General features: G+C 44.7%; 1 protein-coding gene across 2 annotated transcripts in view; it reads right to left on the bottom strand.

Moving 5' to 3' along the window:
• The window catches only part of ARID3B (AT-rich interaction domain 3B), a 52372-nt gene that overhangs the window by 25115 nt on the left and 7910 nt on the right, over positions 1–19347 (bottom strand). For both annotated transcript variants that reach the window (XM_033161341.1, XM_033161342.1), the window contains exons 3-4: positions 3980–4051; positions 3464–3536 (exon numbers count right to left, since the gene is read on the bottom strand). In XM_033161341.1, coding sequence (XP_033017232.1) covers positions 3464–3536; positions 3980–4051 — 145 coding nt within the window. The remainder of the gene's footprint in view (positions 1–3463; positions 3537–3979; positions 4052–19347) is intronic.

The raw sequence follows: 19347 nt of genomic DNA, 5'->3' as shown, positions 1-19347 counted from the left end.
ACCAGGCCTTTGGCTGATTAAACATTATATGGCTTTTTTAATGTGTCTTTGGGAGGGGGGTTATTTTGTTTGTTCTTGCTCTTGTTTCATTATGCATTTTGTATTTTTATGTTGTGAAGCACCCCACGGTCTTCAGACAGTATACAAATTTAATAAATAATGATAAATAATAAATGAACACAAAGCCTATAGCTTTAACCTAAGACTAATTTCATAGGATGTAGAACTCCCTGCCCCTGGAGATGCTTGCTTCCATTTTCCCCCAAAGCCTACTGAATAAGTTTAAGCAAACTAACAGCTTGCCTGCTGAAATTTGAGGCATTGGTCCCTGTTGCCTGGACTATTTTTATGGTGCTTGTCTTACTTTAATTATTTGTTTTATTGTGTTCCTGTTTTTACTATATGATTACTACATGAGCCACTCTGAGCATTTCCTCAGATGTGGAAAGACAGGATAGAAATATCTTTCACAAATAAACAGTGGATGAAGGTGACTAGCTACTAGCCATGATGACTATGTTCTACCTCCAGCTGATGGGATTACAAGCAGGGAGAGGCCTGGAGCACCTATGTCCTGTTTGTGGGCTTCCCACAGAGGCATCTAGTTGGCCACTGTAAGCAAAGGATGCTGGACTAGATGTATCTGATCCAGAAGCCAGGCTCTTATATTCTTACAATGAATTACCTTGTTTAAGCTTTGAACTAGAGCTCAGGTTCCGTCACAGGCAGCCTCGATAAGCAGAGGAAAACAGCTGTCTGGGCGCGTGATTATAATAAGTGAGCTCCCAAAGTCATGATCAACACATGACAGTTCTCTCGCACAACAGCCACCAAATCATCCAAGTGGGTTGTAAGCAGAAACTCTCTTCCCCCATGCCCCCCTCTAGAAATCCCTACTTGACATATAATGTTGTAGGGAAGACAATACTAGGAAGGGGGAGGCTGCCTACACACTTTTCGTGGAGGGTCTAACAAAGTCTGGCCTTTTCTCTCTCCCTGATAAATTACTTTTCTGGCATTGCCCATTTCTGCATTTATTGTGTGCTTTGAGAAACAAAGATTCTCTGGCAACAGCTCTCTGACAAGGGGAAGTGTATGACAGCACTGGGCACTATCGGAAGGGCTGTCACATGGAAGATGGAGCAAGCGTGTTTACTCCTGCCCCAGAGGGTAGGACTCAAACCAATGGCTTCAAGTTACAAGAAAGGAGATTCCAACTAAACACCAGGAAGAACTCTCTGACAATAAGAACTGTTCAATAGGGAAAAGGTCCCCCTCAGGAGATTGTGAACTCTATTTCCTTGGAGGTTTTAAGAGGATGGATGGCCAACTGCCTGGGATGTTTTAGTTGAGATTCCTGCATTGCAGGGGCTTGGACTTGATAACCCTTGGGGTCCCTTCTAACTCAACAATTCTACAGAAACAGAGAATCATAGCTTTGTAGAGTCAGAAGGGACCACGAGCATCATCTAGTCCAACCCCCTGCAATGCAGGAACCTTTAGCCCAACATGGGGCTTGAACCCATGACTCTGAGATGAAGAGTCTCATGCTCTACAGCAGGCATAGGCAAAATCGGCCCTCCAGATGTTTTGAGACTACAATTCCCATCATCCCTGACCACTGGTCCTGTTAGCTAGGGATGATGGGAGTTGTAGTCCCAAAACATCTGGAGGGCCGAGTTTGCCTATGCCTGCTCTACAGACTGAACCATCCAATTTTAATGATTCAGTCTTTCCAGACAGAGTGCTATTACTTTGATCTCCTTCTTGTTTCCCCTCACTCAGTCATTGCAGGATCAATCCAGACACCGAGGAAAAGGAATCCATCATGATAACTCCCATTAAGCTTATACAGCAAATCCCTCCCTCTTTTCTGGGATGCGGCCTGTGCCTGTGGGTGGGTGCACCAGGTAGCAGTAGCTCGACTCCTCTGAAATTTGTTGTTTTAATCCATTTTTTAACTAATGTAACTTTGTGCACAAGGGACAAGGATGTCGGTTGCTTAACCAAACCTCAGTCATAACACCTGAGTAGCTCTCAGGAAGTCTGCTGGCCCTAAAACAGATGAGAGGGCTTTTGCAGAAATACAATTCTCCAAGGCAACCTTTCATCTTCAGGACAGCCCAAGAAAGGGACGAGTCTTCATGAATCTAAAACAGAGTCCTATAATTTGAAGGCATGGGCTAAAGGTTGATGAACCAGCTCCATTTATTCTCATTTCTCTATTTTAGTGTCACAGAGGGGGCAATCTCCCCCCTCCCCAGTGTGTTAAAGCCTTCCTCTCCTCTCTCGTCATTACTGCCACTGAAGAGGCATTTTATCACTTGCAGGTGCAGCTGCTTTGTGGCAACCTGCTGTGCTCAGAGGAGGCCCACACATTTGATCTGCATTAGGCCTGATGCAGCAGGGCATTGGACACAAATGGCCTGTCAGGGGATGGTATCCAGGGCCAGGGCTTTTCATCCTCAACTCTTTTTTCAGGAGCTCATGTGAAATCTGCTGTTTGTCTTTCACACTGGGCCTCCAAGATGATTCCTCAACTTACCAGCCTGTGCTGATTCAACCTACAATACTGGTGCCACCTAGGAAAGGATGAGCAGCTTGTTCAACTTCAGAAATCTATCTAGAGCTAAAAGAGCCTCACAGCAACCCTGCATTTTGTGACTGACGCAAGCAAAACACACGACAGACAACAGAGGCTATGTTTTTGCTTCCAAATTTAGTGGCACTAAACAGGGAGGAGATTTGTTGTATTTGTCTGACAGTAATAGAAAAACCTGTTTTTTATGGGTTGCCTTAGCTGTTGAGATTGTTTAGAAGCCTCCCCCCCCCCCGCCCAAGCGCTCTCTCTCTCTCTCTCTCTCTCTCTCTCTCTCTCTCTCACACACACACACACACGGCTTCTTTTCTTTGCTCCATTAATAACATTTGCTATTTAAATACTTCAACATACATTCTACCATGAGGACAAGAAACTAGTGGTTGCAGGGTGAGGCACATTTACCTAATAGACCTCTTGCTTCTACTTGGGTTGGTGTAGGGGAAATGGAAACCCATGTATGTGCAAATGCTGTCATTCCTGATGTTTCCTTTCCTCCTATCCTCTTTCCATTCCAGCTGTCAATGTTTACACTGTAACCACCTCACAACAGGTCTCAATAATAAGGAGTCTATCCTTGTTTCAAACCAAGTCTGGAAGGGGGGAAATGACAGTATCTCTTTGACTCAAACTTCAACTAAGCTGTCTGTTTCATGGGATTCTATCTCATAACGCTCCACCTTCGAAGCAGCAGGTACTGTTTCCTCTCCTCCCCACCCACCAAGAAACAAAATCTCTGAAGCCAATCCAAGCAGCAGCTTCATTGGAAGGGCTCCAATTCTAGCACAGGACACCAGCAGGTGTATTCCTCTCTGTGACTTTTCAGGTTGCCGAAACAAAACTCAGCGTAAGAGTTCTACTCACCCCTCTTCTGCATAAAAATGAAGAGGTCATCCAAGAACTTCTTCCGCTCGGGATCACCATCCAGTTCATACAACTGGGGAATAAAGCAAGTAGATTATAATTCATGCTGGGTTGGGTTTGGAAGGAAAAACAAGGGAACCCAGACATATGGTGAATTTGGGCTGTATCTGTGGACCTTGAAATCTAGTTTGTTGTATTTCCTTCCAGCTGCAGAACCATACCAGGGATTAACACATTCTTCACTGCAATGGGCTGCATTGAGCACTGCTGTTTGTGTAACAGGACTTCCCCTTCCTCTTAATCTCCCCTGAAGCCCACCCCACCCGTGCCCCCTCAAATTCTGCTCCAAACAGATTTTGGGGTGCATGGGGAGCTACAGTGGGGAGGAGAGGATAAACTGTTGTGTGAGTGAAAGCAGGCTCAACGCAGCATCAGATACACCCTAAAGAAAGCAACTCAAATGTTGTTTTCCCACTAGGCTCAAATGTACACTCAAACTCAAGCCATTGTACTGACCTTGGCAAAGTCTCGAGATACCTCTCTTCCTCTGCTGCCATCAGCTTCTTCGTTCCAGCTCAGGCTCCCATTCTAAAGAAGAAAATGAACAAAGAGGCAGTGATTAAAAGGTAGAACGCTAATGGGTTATTTACAACAGAGGAAGCATTTAGGTCAAGAAACAGGAAATCCTAACTGCTACAGCCATCTTCTGTGGGTCAACATCAGCAAGAACTAAGAGTTGAATTCAGAGAAGACCTCCCCCTGCTCAAGGAAGGGCGATTACTGACTTTATTCTGGAACAGCGCATATGAAAAGCAACTGGTTTTTTTCCAATTTGCACTCCCTCCCCCCATTGTAACGGAACCACAAGACATGGCATGTGCACCTTGCCTGAGCCCTATATTAAACATCTTGCGTTCAAGCAAACCCCTGAACACCATTTAACATGTGCCCACGTTGTGATTATGTGAACCCTTAACTTCATGGGACTGAGGTGCAGTTGCCCTCCCACTAGGATCTGCTCCCACTGCAGACACGTTTCAGTGAGAAACTCATCATCCCAAGGAGTTGCCAGAGCAGGAAGAAGTGAGCAAGCAGCATTTGCTTCTTATGGTTGTGGGAAAGGAAGGACAAATTCTGCTGCCATCTGAACTGCAAACACCACAGTGTAAAAAGTAGCCTGGGCAACAGACAAAAAGCGAACCGGGGGAGGTCAAACACCACCGGCTGGTTCAAATCACCCACCCACCATCTGGTGGTGAGCACATAGGATCTTAAATCAGATAAAAAGCTACTGAATTCACGAAGGGAATTCCAAACAAAAACAGTTTTTAATTAGAGCCACTTTAGTGTCTACAGTCTTAGTGTCATCTGGTAGTGACACATACACTGAATTACCAAGATGAATAGTCCCTGTCAGAGTCAGGCAAAGCTACATTCTCCCTTTCGAAACAGCAGCAGGCTTTCCTAATGCCTGCTGATTTAGTTTGAGCCAGTAATTCCTGCTGGAAAGTCAATTATCCGGTGAGCCCCATCAGCTGAAAGATATTTAATGGAGGATTATTGCCACTTCTGTTATGTCAGCTGTTTATCACAGCACCCTTGCTTTCCCAGGTCTTCTCCAGGAAGAGCTCAGAAAACAAGATTTGTATATATATGGAAGGATGACCACTGATCTACCCTTTGTGCAGAAATCATGCACACTTTTCTTCCACGCTCATCTGCACTATTGGTCAACAGATGCTTCAAAATTTACTGGTAAGCAAGTAGTTTACAACTACCACCACCCTGTGAGGACTGTTTGACACATAAGCTGCAGGAAGATCCCCCACCCCCACCCCCACCCCCACCCCCAAATAAACAGGAGCTGAATAGTTCTTTCATTTGTGGACTGTTGGCATCCGTCTGTCTTGAGAGACAATGGGAATGCACCTACAGGGGTGAATTCAAACCACTGTGTTAGCAGCATCAAAGTAACCTCCCTTGGACACAATCCTGTGCAGTTGGTATGGAGGTCCCAGACTACAGATCAGGACTTTAAACATAAACGTCTAAAACTGATCAGCAGAGATGCACGAAGACATAGTCAAAGGCAGTCAATGAATCTTCATATTTTACTGGTGAAGAACACAGGGGCCGAGAAAGGCTCGTTCACGTCTCACCATGGTTTAGCGTGCCATCTGAAGGCAGCCACTGAATTAAAACCTGCTTTTCTTGTGAAAAGTGGGGAGGAGAGATAATGAGGGAAAATATTTGTCTTGGGTTAAAGGTATAATGAAACTGGGCGTGCATTATTTTTTTGTATTGTTAATGTATTTATTGCAACAAATTAAAAATATGCATTATTCAAACAGACAGCATGGACATTTACTTTCCAGTTCACTAGAGAAAACACTTTTGCTCACTAACACTACGCCTTGTTTCTGCAGAGTTCTGGGCACTTGGCCCAGAATCCAGCACATCCGATGTGTTAGTAGCACTTGTCCTTAAATAAGTGATCTTGCTTAGTGTCCTTATGTATATAGAGAACCAAGAAGAAATATATGAATTTTATAACTGCACCCCTTATTACTAAGCAGAAACAACTGTGCAGTGGCAAAAGAGTTGTGAACTGCATAACCAGAGGTTTTAGTTCATGCTCCTCCGTAATATAAATGTTCCATTTGGTTGCAAACAACTATTTTGAATTGTTACAGCAACCACAATTATATGATTCTACGCACTCATATTCAGGGAATTCATGAATCACAAAAAATGAAAACTTTGTTTATAGCATACCAATCCACCAATCCACTCTGACTTCCAGCAGGTGGAAAGGCTTCAGGGCAAGACATGGCTGCTTGCTCTTTCCCATGACTGGCAGAAGGAAAATATATACAATAGATGTATGAAATAGTGAAAAGGCAAAATTATACAGAGAGAGTTGTCAGACAAACTTGCTTCATTTACCTAAATGATACAAGTTGCAGAATTTACTTAATGGTATAGAACTGGGAGTATTTGGCATTATATTAATAATAGAGTTGGAAAGGAATCCCCTGAGGGTTCATCTTCTAGTCCAACCCCCTGCAGTGAGGGAATCTCAATTAAAGTACCGGTATAAAGGACAGATGGCCATCTAACCTCTGCTTAAAAACCTCTAACAAAGGAGAGTCCACCACCTTATGAGGGTGCTCATTCTACCTTCGAACGGCTCTTACCCTCAGAAAGCTCCTCCTAAAGCTTTCCCTTGCCTGTATAAAATGAAACCCAAGACATCAGATAGATGTTTATTCGGCATTTGCGCCCATCATACAATACAAAACAGAACAATGAGAATCAAATAAAACAACGGCACCGTACAAGCCGCAAATAAGATAACACAACTCACAAGGACCAATATTAACATTTCCGTAAAAACATATCTCAGAGAAATTTTAAAGTTAAAATTTAGGCATCAGACTAAAATCAGTGTCTAATTTCGTTTTGGAAAACATATTTATAATTATCAATAATCGCCCAAGACATCATGATCACTTCCTTCCAAGTTTCAGAGTACTTCCACTTTGTCAATCAGTTCTTGTCTGTTGGTGAGGAACAGCTCCAAGATAGATGATCCCCTTGTTGTTTCTCCCACTTTCTGGGAAATGAAATTGTTGGCAAGGCAATGGAAAAATTTGTTCAACCTTACATTCTTGGCAGAGTTTGAGTTCCAACAGATATTGAGGAAGTAGAAGTCTCCTATGACTACTATATTGCTCCTTCGTGAATGCCCGGTAATCTGCTGTGGGAAGGCATTATCCAAGTCTTCAGTCTGGCTTGGAAGTCCATAGCAGACACCCACAGTAAGGTCACTGTTGTTTCCCTCTCCTACCATTTTTATCCATATATTCTCAATCTGTCTTCTATGCTCCAGGTCATGGATCTGTTCACAAGTGGACACTTCCTTAATATACAATGCTACTCCTCCCTGCCTGCTTGGTCTATTCGTTTTGAATAGATTATACCCCTCAACTTCTACATTCCATTCATGAGTCTAATCCCACCAGGTTTCAGTAATACCTATTAGGTCATATTTGCCATCCTGTTTTAAGAGCTCTAATTTGTTTTGCTTGTTTCCCGGGCTCTGTGCATTAGTACAGACAACTGAAACCAACAGTCATTCTCACTAGCTGCTTCCTTAGTTTCTTGCCCTTTGACAGGTTTTTGGAGTAACACCTCAGTTTCCTGTGCATCAATGAAGCTATTATCTCCAGAACCAGGTGTTCTTCTGTCATCTGTATTGTTGTCTCCCTCCCCCTCAAGATCTAGTTTAAAGCTCGCCTGAACAGGTTTGTGAGACTCTTAGCAAACATATTCTTGCTACCCACTGTGCGGTGAAGCCCATCTCTTGCCAGAGGTCCTTTCTCAAGGAACTGGAGATCATGATCCAAGAAGCCAAACCTTCCTGATGACACCACCTACACAGCCAGTGGTTTACCTCCAGTATTTTCCTCTTCCTTCCTGGGCCATGACCTTCAACAGGAAGGAGTGATGAAAATACCACCCATGCCCCAAGGCTCTACAGCTTCTGCCCAGAGTCTCATCGTCCCTAACTGGAAGCCTTCTGTGGCAATATTGTTTGTATCCACATGAATCAGAAGGAGCGGTTGTGGTCAGGGGGCTTTATAAGACTCAGCAACTTCTCTGTCACATCATGAATCTTTGCACCTGGAAGATAGCACACATCCTGGGACATCCTGTTTCCTTCGCACACTAATGCCTTTGTCCTCCTCTGTAGGGAGTCACTTACCACCATCACAAGTTTCTTCCTCCTCTGGGGAATGGCAGGAATCGTTCTATACAGTGTGCCTTCTAAAGACTCCTTGGAATGTTCTAAGGTCTGCAACTGCTATTGAGTCTTCCCCTCTTGTATATTGGAGCTTAGCTGGATATTATTGGGATAGGTTACAAAGCCAGGAGCCTAATGGCTCAAGTACTTGCTGCTACTTCCTCTCAGCTTGTCTTCTTCAGACTGCAATTATCTTTCTCAGAGTTCTTTTCCATGGAAGGTAGCAAGTGGGTTATCAGCATACTCATCCAAACCTGAAGGGTTAAGGTCAAGAATAGAAAATGACTCCTCTAAGTCCATCTCCTCCTGTCTCTTTGTCTTCTGGGGGGTGGCAGGAATCATTCTGTGCACTGCACCTTTAACAGCCACTGTGGTATATTCTGAGGTTGGCAACTACTGTCCAAGCTCCTCAGGCCCAGAATCAGTGTCTGAGATGAGAACATGAAATTGATTTTGCAGTTCCAATGACACAGCATGGATCCTGACAGTCCTACTTCTGTGTGTCATGTTCCTCCAGGGGGTTGTCTCTTGCAATGGGCAATCTTTCTCCTCTGTAGGGGCACCCAACCTGTGCTGCTGTTCCAGCACAGTCCACTCAGCTCTATCAAGAAACTATGCATCTTGTCCCAGAGCTCAAAGTGTGGCTAGGTGGGCCTCAACTTGCTATACCTTCTCTTCCAGCAAGGCAACCAGTTTGCACTTGCTATGAGTATATTTACATGTTCTCCAGACAAATATGGCACAGGTGCTGCAGGTTACTGTAGCTCTCTCACCCTTCATGTTTCTTGGTCCTTTGCACAACCTGAGACATCTTAATATTTATTATTATTAATAATACACAGAGTACAAAAGCCTCAGCACTAACCAAGTAAAAAAGGCCATACACTCCTTCTCCAGACACACAGACAAAAGCTTCTGGACTTTCTTTCCCAACCGATTCACCCTAGCAGTCATTCCCTCTTCCTGCATCAAGCAACTGAGCAGGTAACTGAACTACTGCCTGGTCCTCCACATCTTGTTCCTGCTTGTCTTTGCTCCCATCTGATCCTGGACCACTTGCTGCACACCGGCAACTTGTAGTTACTCTAGACGTTTCTTTTCCTGCATATTTACTAGAATACATACATGGCTATGGTGCATGCTAGCTATGGCATGTTTTGGATCAACACCAGCAAGGCTTTACAAAGCAGATGGGTGGTGGTAAATGCTGTATTCCTTGTGTTCACTTGAAATCTCTAATAGACATATCACAGATAAGGATTCCTCTGTGTGTGTGTGTGTGTGTGTGTGTGTGAGAGAGAGAGAGAGAGAGAGAGAGAGAGAGAAGAAAGAGAGGCAGCTTTAGGCCTTAGGGGCATCCCCAAAACCTGCTGGCGACATTCCCCTTCATCTCTGATCCACAAACACACCTTCTAAGGTTAGTCAGCTATCAAAGCATGCCAGGGAGCTGTTCCTCCCCAGAGATTGCAAGCCTGACTTTACAGAAGCAATTAAGAGCTGCAGCTATTTTAGGATTACTCCCCAGCCACCTGGGACATCTTATTAGAGTGGAATTCAGATGTCCAAAACAATTTCAGTTTCCCTAGTACTGCCCACCCCCAAAGCCACTTAACCCTTTCCTCAAGGAGGTGGAAATTCCTGACATGACGACACTTCTCCATTTCTAATTCTTCAGAAGCCAAACTTGTAAATGGTTGGAGGGCCCCTTCCACGGAACAGCTTTTTCCACCATCAGGATGAACTATTTCTTTTTATGCACCATGGGTCCTGCCTATGCAGAACTCTAGTCTTCAAAAGGCTGCCTTTTGGCAGGGGATGTAGCAGCACTTAAGATCTTTCATATCAAAGACACCTTCATTCTGGAGGAACATGTCAAGGACCATCAGAGGCATTTATTACTGTTATTGCAATATTTGCTGTGGCAAACCTTATAAAGACTGGTGCAACAGAAAACTGAAGCACAAGACAAAAAAGTTTTACCTAATACTGTGCAACTCTTTCAACAACTGCTGTCAAATGGGCAGCTGCCCTCAGTTCCATTTCTCTGTTGGTGCTTCCCAGAACTGCTTCCTTCCATGTACCCACTACACAGAACACTTTGGTTCCTACTATTTATTACACTTGCAGTTAATTTCATCTGTGAGACTTTATATCCTGCCCCAGCCTAAAGGTGTTGGGGGGGGGGGAATCACAAGCACTTGAAAACAAAACTAAAAGAAAAAGATAAAAATTTAAAGCACGTCATCCAAATAAAAACTGCACCAAAACCTAAATATAAGGCTGAACTGACAAACTCCAGACTGGCTTAGCTTCAGCCACCAAATGCCAGCCCAAAGAGCAGTGGTTTTGCAGCACCTCCACAAGAAATTCAGGCCATGGAAAAAGGATTCCAGCACTGCTAAGCCTTCACCAACAACACCCACACAGGAAAACTTCCAGTGGACTGTGCCCTTTGGGCCCAGATATGATTGTAATAAAGGTAAAGGGACCCCTGACCATTAGGTCCAGTCGCGGATGACTCTGGGGTTGCGGCGCTCATCTCGCTTTACTGGCTGAGGGAGCCGGTGTACAGCTTCTTGGTCATGTGGCCAGCATGACTAAGCCGCTTCTAGCGAACCAGAGCAGCACACAGAAACGCCATTTACCTTCCCGCTGGAGCAGTACCTATTTATTTACTTGCACTTCGTGCTTTCGAACTGCTAGGTGGGCAGGAGCTGGGACAGAGCAACGGGACCACACCCCGTCGTAGGGATTCGAACCCACGACCTTCTGATCGGCAAGCCCTAGGAAAGTAATTTCAGATATTTGTGCACTAGAATTCTTATAAAATCACTCCAAGAGCTCAAAACAATGTCTACAAAGGCATCTGATATTGCTATATGCCGCACCCAAGCTATTTAGGGCTATAAATGTCAGAAACAAACTTAAGAGCAGAAAGGCTGCAAACATCCCCTGCAGTTGCTTCAATTGCTGTAATACGTTTCACCCTGTCAAAGAAGTGGGCCATGGCATTAGGAACAGCTTGTGACTATTCTTAAAATCATAGAATCGTAGCGTTAGAAGGGACCCACGAGTCATCTAGTCCAACCCCCTGCAATGCAGTAATCTCAATTAAAGCATCTATGATAGATGGCAACCCAGCCGCTGCTTAAAAACCTCCAAGGAAGAAGAGTCCACAACCTCCTGAGGGAGACCGTTCCACTGTCAAACAGCTCTGTCAGAAAGTTCTTCCTGATGTTTAGTTGGAATCTCCTTTATTGTAACTTGACGCCATTGGTTTGAGTCCTACCCTTCAGAGCAGGAGAAAACAAGGTTGTTCCCTTTTCCATGTGAGAGTTGATATATTTGAAGATGCTTATCATACCTCCTCTCAGTCCTCTTTTCCAGACTAAACATATGCAGCTCCTTCAACCATTCCTCGTAAGGCTTGGTTTCCAGACCCTTGATCCACATCCTTCTTAAATTGTGGTGCCCAGGAATGGATACAGTATTCCAGGTGGGGTCTGACCAAGGCAGAATAGAGTGATACTATTACTTCCCTTGATCTGGACATTATACTTCTGTTGATGGAGCCTAGAATAGAATTAGCCTTTTTTGCTGCTGCGTCACATGGTTGACTCATGTTAAGCTTGTGGTCCACCTTGTTCTTCATGAGCAAATCTCACATACAGCTTACTGCTGTAGCCTAGTCTAAAGGCCCTCAAGTACAAATCACAATGGCTGTACCAGATCTCAGGCAGGGAGTGGGAGGCCAAAGCCTTTTCCTATCATCAGCCTGAATTTGTGAGAATTGTTCCTAACCACCACTGAGAAGATATGGGAGCAGTGAATGTAGGAACATTCAAAAATGTTAATGCTGTGAAAACTAAGAGGTTCAACCATATCTGACGATGGGTTTTGAAATCACAGACTAACCATCTTCATTATTTTAGTTCTCTTTGATTTGTAACCTCCCCTTTCTATACTATCTATTTAGAAAATAGCAAGGCTTGAATATCTAGAGTGGTAGTTTCTCCAGGAATAAGCACTCATTTTCAGACAAGGCAAGGTTGACCAAGGATCTGTTCTGATTTCTCCCACCAGCTTTGCCACACACACACACAGAGAGAGAGAGAGAGAGAGAGAGAGAGAGAGAGAGAGAGAAGTGAGAGAGGTGATGGTGGGAGAATGATTTGAAGATTATTAGAGAAGCAGCAGAAATTCCTTCTGTGGGTTGAGAGAGGAGCCCTCGGAAGTGAACCAGATGCTGTTAAAAAGAAACTGTTGTAGTACAACACTGATAAGATCAGGTTTACTATCCTGTGCTGGAAGCTCTTAAGCACTAGCAGAGAAGAATGCTGTAGTAATTATCTCTCCCACACATACACCCCACCCCCAGATGTACACCTTCTATTGCCTGTTATACTTTGCATGAGCTGCCTTGAGTCCCTGTCTGGGGAAAAGGTGGAAGATAAAGAAAAAAGTATAATAATAAGAGCTGGAAAATCCTCCTCCTTTCCCCCCAGCAAGTGGTACAAAAGCTCCTGTGGCTTTCTAAATGCTTAATCAAGGTTAAGTGTAAGAAATAGGAAATACACTAAATTTTGCATGTGTAGTTGACCAGTTGACTCTTTCATTAGACTTCCGTTACAACTTTAAAATCCATGGTTGGGCAACACCTCAGTTGGGACCAACCAAAATGTCACAGAAGTGTGGCAAGCTGCTTAATTCTCCAGAACTCTTCAACACACAAGTTACCCAGTGTGGGAAGGTCAGCAGTGGGGGCAACAAATATTAGGTTTACGCTGTAACCATGAGCTCAGCTTAGAGACTCATTTTCAAAATGAAGCCTGCAGGCGAAGTCCCTCCCAGATGCGACAGATATCAGATTACACACCTATGATAAAACCATACAAACTAGACACTCGAGGCGAAGACCCATTTAACCAGCTGGAACAAAAATGTCTCCAATCGTTTCTGGAAAGTGCAGACAGTGGGTGCCTGTCTTATTTTGACAGGAATACTATTCCACAGAAAAGCCCTGCTCCACTGGGAGTCCAGGTTACTGTGGAGCAGGATTCTGAAATCTTCGGAACTTGCAGGAGAAACTGCCCTGCACACTGCAGCTATCCCCTGAGCATTTAAGGGATAAGGCAGTCTCTCAAGTAACCTGGTCCTGAGCTGTGAAGGGCCTTATATGTTGGTACCAACACTTTGAAGTTTGCCCAGTAGCAGATTAGCAACCAGCACAAATCCTGCAAGCAGGCTGAGGTTATTTTGCACACCCCCCCCCCAGCAAACTAATCATTTGGTTTTGCACCAGCTGCACCTTCCAACTCAGCCAAAGGCCGCCCCACACATGGTGCATTGTAGTAATCCAACCAAGAGGTTAGCAATGCATGGAGAACTGTGCTCAAGCTATCCCAACCCAAGATAGGCCGTAGTGATCTTACCAATTGAAGGCTGTAAAAGGCACTCCTAGCCACCAAGAACACCTGTGCATTCAGCAACAGAGCTTGATCCAGGATCATCTCTTAACGAGGCACTTACTCCTTCAGGGAGAGAGCAACCCCATCCAGCACAGGCATCTGAATTACTTCCTAGACCTGGGAACCACTCACTGACAGAGTGTCCATCCTGCCAGGATCCAGACGTAGTTTGTTAGACCTTATCCATCCCACTACTGCATCCAGACACTGGTTTGATCACACATCTTTGCACACACATCCCTCACTTTCCACAGCAACCTCTACAAAACTGAATCTAGGATGTAGCCCAGAAGACAGAAGCAAGGTTGATTTTCAGGGATTGGGACCACTCATGTCTCTGGGACAGGGCCCTTGCCTCTACTCCAGCAGTGCTCAAAGTACCACCACCTCTGTTATTTTCTCTCAACTAAGTAAATAGTTGCTGTGCATCTCCACACTTAATGGCATTCTTGGTTACAATCAGCTATTTTTCTAGAAAAAGAGGTGCTGGAACTCACCACGGACACCTTCCATGTTCTCCTAGAAAGCAATGGATCCCCCTGAGAGGTGCCAGAACTGAGTTCCAGCAAGTTGTGGCTGAAAAAAGCCCTGGTTGCAATGAAGGCTGGACTTGCTGTCCATCTTTAATACAGTGGAACCTCGGGTTGCAGACGTAATCCGTGACGGAGGCACGTCCGCAACCCGCAGCATTCGTAACCTGCAGCACCATGTCTGTGCATGCGTGTGACACAATTCGGCGCTTCTGTGCATGCGCAAAGCACACTTTAGTGGTTCTGCGCATGCAACGAAATCTGGAAGTAACCCTTTCCGGTACAGTCGTACCTCGTGTTGCGAACGCTGCGTGTTGCGTTCGTCACGGGATATGAACGCACCGAACCCGGAAGTACCGGAATGGGTCACTTCCAGGTTTGGTGGTTCGCACATGCGCAGACGCGTTAAATGACGTCACGCACATGCACAGAAGTGCTGAATCGCGTGGTGAGCATGCACAGATTCGGCGCTTCAGGATACGGACCTTTCAGGTTGCGAATGAGGCTCCGGAATGGATCCCGTTCATAACCAGAGGTACCACTGTACTTCCAGGTTTCCCTTCCCGCCGTCTGCAATCTGAAAACACATAACCTGAAGCGTTTGTAATCCGAGGTACCACTGTACTGACCACTGGGATAGATGCAGGTGTCCTGTCCCAGAGACATGAGTGGTCCCAGTCACTCAGAATCAACCTTGCTTCTGTCTGCTTAGCTACATCCTAGATGTTTTAGTCACTAAAGAGTGCAACAAACAAGGCAGCAGTTCCTATCCCAAGCAGATTAAAATTCATATTATCTAAACAAAGGGACTTGGGACATCAAGAGAAAATAACAAATTTCAATGCATGGACATGACTATTTTGAACACTGTCCTAGGGGGCATCACATTTTCTCCTCCAGCCATAAATTTATGTGTGTGAGAGCATTCAGAGATTTTATGGTCAAGGCAGAGATGTTTCAGATTCCAAATTCATCATCAGCATCTAAACTGAGCATTGTGCTGCATGTGCAAGGCTTAAAATAATAATAAACCCATACCACACCACATTCAGCTTCCGGACTTCCAAGACTGGATTGTGTTTCTTCACTTTTGACCACAATCTGACACATCTTAAATGGATCTGATGGAGAACTCAAACATCCACAAGTGTACACATATTAAGATAAACTTATCTGCTTGAAAATTTGTGCTACTGTTTCTATGCAACAAAGTCATATAAATGTAAACACAAGCATTTTAAACATGCAGTGGAAGAGTTATGTAACTTGCTGTGAAATGTTACCCCAAGTGAACAGAACTTGCTGCAATTCTCTCTGCACTTCTTCTTCTCCCTGGTAACCTGAGAAACTATTCAGCTATGCCTACAACTGGAGAGGGGCCCACACCTCTGCAAGGAACACCCTTCCCCTGCAAAGTTTTCATTTCTCCTCTGCTCAATTGCAGCCGGCCACAATAACCTTCCTTACTGTAGCTGACTGAGCCCATATGGATCCCAGAAGCTATGGGGAGATAAAAAGCCGAAATGGCTCCCTCTGCTTTCCTTTGGGGATTTGCCAGTCCCTTGACAAGCGGCCAACCCTTCCCTCTTCATTTTGTGCTGACAAGATTCTCACCGCCCCTGTGTCATAAGCTGAGCCAGCTCTTTTGTCTGCAAGGGTGCTCTACAATTATTTACTTGACTGTGGGAGGCTGAATGGAACTCAAAGCAGCCAAGCATCACCACCTGCCTGCCTTCCAATAGTATTTAGCAACTGAAAACAGGACTTGCCTACAGTGGGATGGAGCTCGAGTTTTAAAACGGGGATGAAGAGCGAGGAAAGTGGTATCATGCCAAAAACACATTTTGGTTCAGAGTGTCAATTTCAAGTGAAGTTAATGCAGTAGAGAGCCATTTTTAGATCAAACGTATGTACTGGTCAATGTAAAACACCATTTAAGGAGAACTTGCTAATTATTTGACAGAAGAACATTACCAAGCGAGATCAAATGATTCCATTTCTTCCACGTGCACAAGGGTAAGCATTTGATGTTGTGGGACTACAATCTCATTTGGTTTAGCCAAGGGTATGGGATGAGGGGAGCTGGTCCACCAGATGCCTTAAGGAAGCCGGTAAGCAGGGTGTGATGGCAAAAGCCCTCGTCTTTGCCTCCTGATTAACTTCTAAATCAGCCTGGAGTTTACATATGACCATCTATGACCAACAGTCAAAGACAGGTGTTTCCTCTGTGAATTTACCTAGCCTCCTTTCAAAGCCATCTAAGCTAGTAGCCATCACTATATCATGTGGCCATGAATGCTCTGAAGCGACTGCCCACCATAGCCTGAAACAGGGTGGGTAGCCTGTGGCTCCTTCAGCTATGGACAGATAACCCCCATTTTCCCTGACGAGTAGCCATGATGGCTGGGGCTACTTGGAGAGGGAGTCCCAACACCATGTGGAGTACCATAGACTGACCGGTCCTGGCTTGTAACACTGTCCTCCTTGCGACACATGCCTTTAAGCCATCAAGACTGGATGACTGGTAACAAACTCCACGTGGGCTGATTTTGGAGGGCATTCAGGAACTTTGGTTACAGCTGTGAAAAGTGCTGACCAAAGCCAGTCCTTGAAGCACTTTGCTCGACCTGTGGGTCTATTTCCAAGCACAGTTGAAACCGTTCAGTATGACCATTAAAGTCTTAAGCAAGTTGGGCTTAGGAAACGGAAGAGAACCAGCTTTCGCCATACACAACAGCTGTCCTCTGAAGTCAGTGAGAGAGATCCTTCTGCCACCATCAGAAGCACAGCTGGTGGGCACACAGGGAAAGGCCTACTTGAGTGCAGTGCCCAGATGTGGTTTCTAGATGTGGCTAGAAACCACGTCTCATGAGGCTACATGCTTCTCCTGGAGAAGAGGAGACCGAGATGATATGTTCAAATAGTTAGAGGGTTGTCCCAGGGAAGATGAAGCAAGCTTGTTTTCTCCTGCTCTAGACAGGAGAACCCAAACTATTCAAATGATAAGAAAGGAGATGCCGACTAAAGATTAGGAAGAACTTGCTGGCTATAGGAGCTGCTCAACAGTAGAACAGACTCCCTCAGAAGGTGATGGGCTCTCATTTGTTGGAGGTTTTCAAACAGAGGTTGGCTGGTCCTGTCAAGGACTCTTTAGCTGTAATTCCTGCATTGCAGAGAGCTGGACTAGATGACCCTTGAGGACCCCTACCAACTCTACAATTCAATGATTCTGTTAAATTTGCTTAGCCCCCTCTTTGTGGACCGTCCAATGTAGGTTGAAAACCTTTTCATTTTTGTTTGTTACTAATGTGTCACACCCTAGTTTTCAGTTTGCCCGATATCTGCTATTTTATTGTTTAGAATTTGTTTTTATTTTAAAGGTATGTATTGTTTTTAACTCACTAGAAGGACAGATCCTGAAGTTGAGGCTCCAGTACTTTGGCCACCTCATGAGAAGAGAAGACTCCCTAGAAAAGACCCTGATGTTGGGAAAGATGGAGGGCACAAGGAGAAGGGGACGACAGAGGATGAGATGGTTGGACAGTGTTCTCGAAGCTACTAACATGAGTTTGGCCAAACTGCGAGAGGCAGTGAAGGATAGGCGTGCCTGGCGTGCTCTGGTCCATGGGGTCACGAAGAGTCGGACACGACTGAACAACTGAACAACAACAACAACAACAAATTGTTTTTAACTAGATATGAAAACTCTGTGAAGTAAAATGCCAGAATAAAAATCCTAAAATAAAGCAAACAAACACACAAACAAACACCTAGTGGTGCAGCAATAAAACTGCTAGCCCATTTACAAAGCTAAGCAGGGTCCAGTATGGTTTCAAATTGGATGGGAAACCGCGTATTGAGATTCCTGTATTGCAGGGGGTTGTACTAGATTACCCTCGGGGTCTCTTCCAACTCTACAATTCTATTGTTCTAAGTAAACAAACAGGAATGCAAACCGTTGGCACCCAGCACTCCCTTCGCCATTGGCTATTTATAACATTAAAGGCCAGGAATTTCTGGAATTATTTAGGGACTGCTCACATTGAACAACGAGCACAGCACCTTCACATAGCATGACAGAATAGTGACAGAATTCACATCACACTATTTACAGTGACACAGATTGCACACCTCTGTCAGGGTCGGCTTATATCGAGCAGGTTGTGATATGGCAGAGGGTAATTGTCCAGCAGGATTTCTATACATCAAAAGCTCAATTGAGCTGTGCAGTTTATCTGAGGAGGACCAATGATCAATTGCCAGATGGCTTGCCATCACCTGACTGACACTCCCCCTGCTCATTTTGCAGATGTGCTCAATGCAACACCAATTACTGCTGTTGTGAATGGTCATGGGACTAATCTGTATACATTCCATCCATGCACAGAAATGGCACAAGCTGAACCTATTGCATTCTATGACCTTTATTGTGCTTTCTTCCCATATGAGTACAGATCTCTCTCTGTGTGTGTGTGTGTGTGTGTGTGTGTGTGTGTACACACACAAACACAGACACACATACATAATTCTGTCATCTCTCTCTCTCACCTGAGGATGACATTTCATCAGGAGCAAGAAATAGACCAGGGGTAGGCAACCTAAGGCCCGTGGGCCGGATGTGGCCCAATCGCCTTCTCAATCCGGCCCATGGATGGTCCAGGAATCAGCATGTTTTTACATGAGTAGAATGTGTCCTTTTGTTTAAAATGCATCTCTAGTTTATTTGTGGGGCCTGCCTGGTGTTTTTTCATGAGTAGAATCTGTGCTTTTCTTTAAAATGCATCTCTGGGTTATTTGCGGGACATAGGAATTTGTTCATTCCCCCCCCCCCCCAAAAAAAATATAGTCCAGCCCAGCACATGGTCTGAGGGACGGTGGACCGGCCCACGGCAGAAAAAGGTTGCTGACCCCTTGAAATAGACTATACTTCACAAACATTGATGCTACTACAAAACTGCTCAACTTTAAGATACCACAGGGTTTTTCCCTTTTTTCTTTTGCACTTGCTGTAAAATACCAACATGCTAATTCTCTAGAACCATTTAGAGAAATCACTCCAGAGCAACAAGCAAAGAGGAT

This window comes from Lacerta agilis, chromosome 9 (assembly GCF_009819535.1).
Source record: "Lacerta agilis isolate rLacAgi1 chromosome 9, rLacAgi1.pri, whole genome shotgun sequence".
NCBI lineage: Eukaryota > Metazoa > Chordata > Lepidosauria > Squamata > Lacertidae > Lacerta > Lacerta agilis.
Note: the sequence above shows the minus strand (reverse complement) of the source record. Positions and strands in the feature narration are given on the sequence as shown.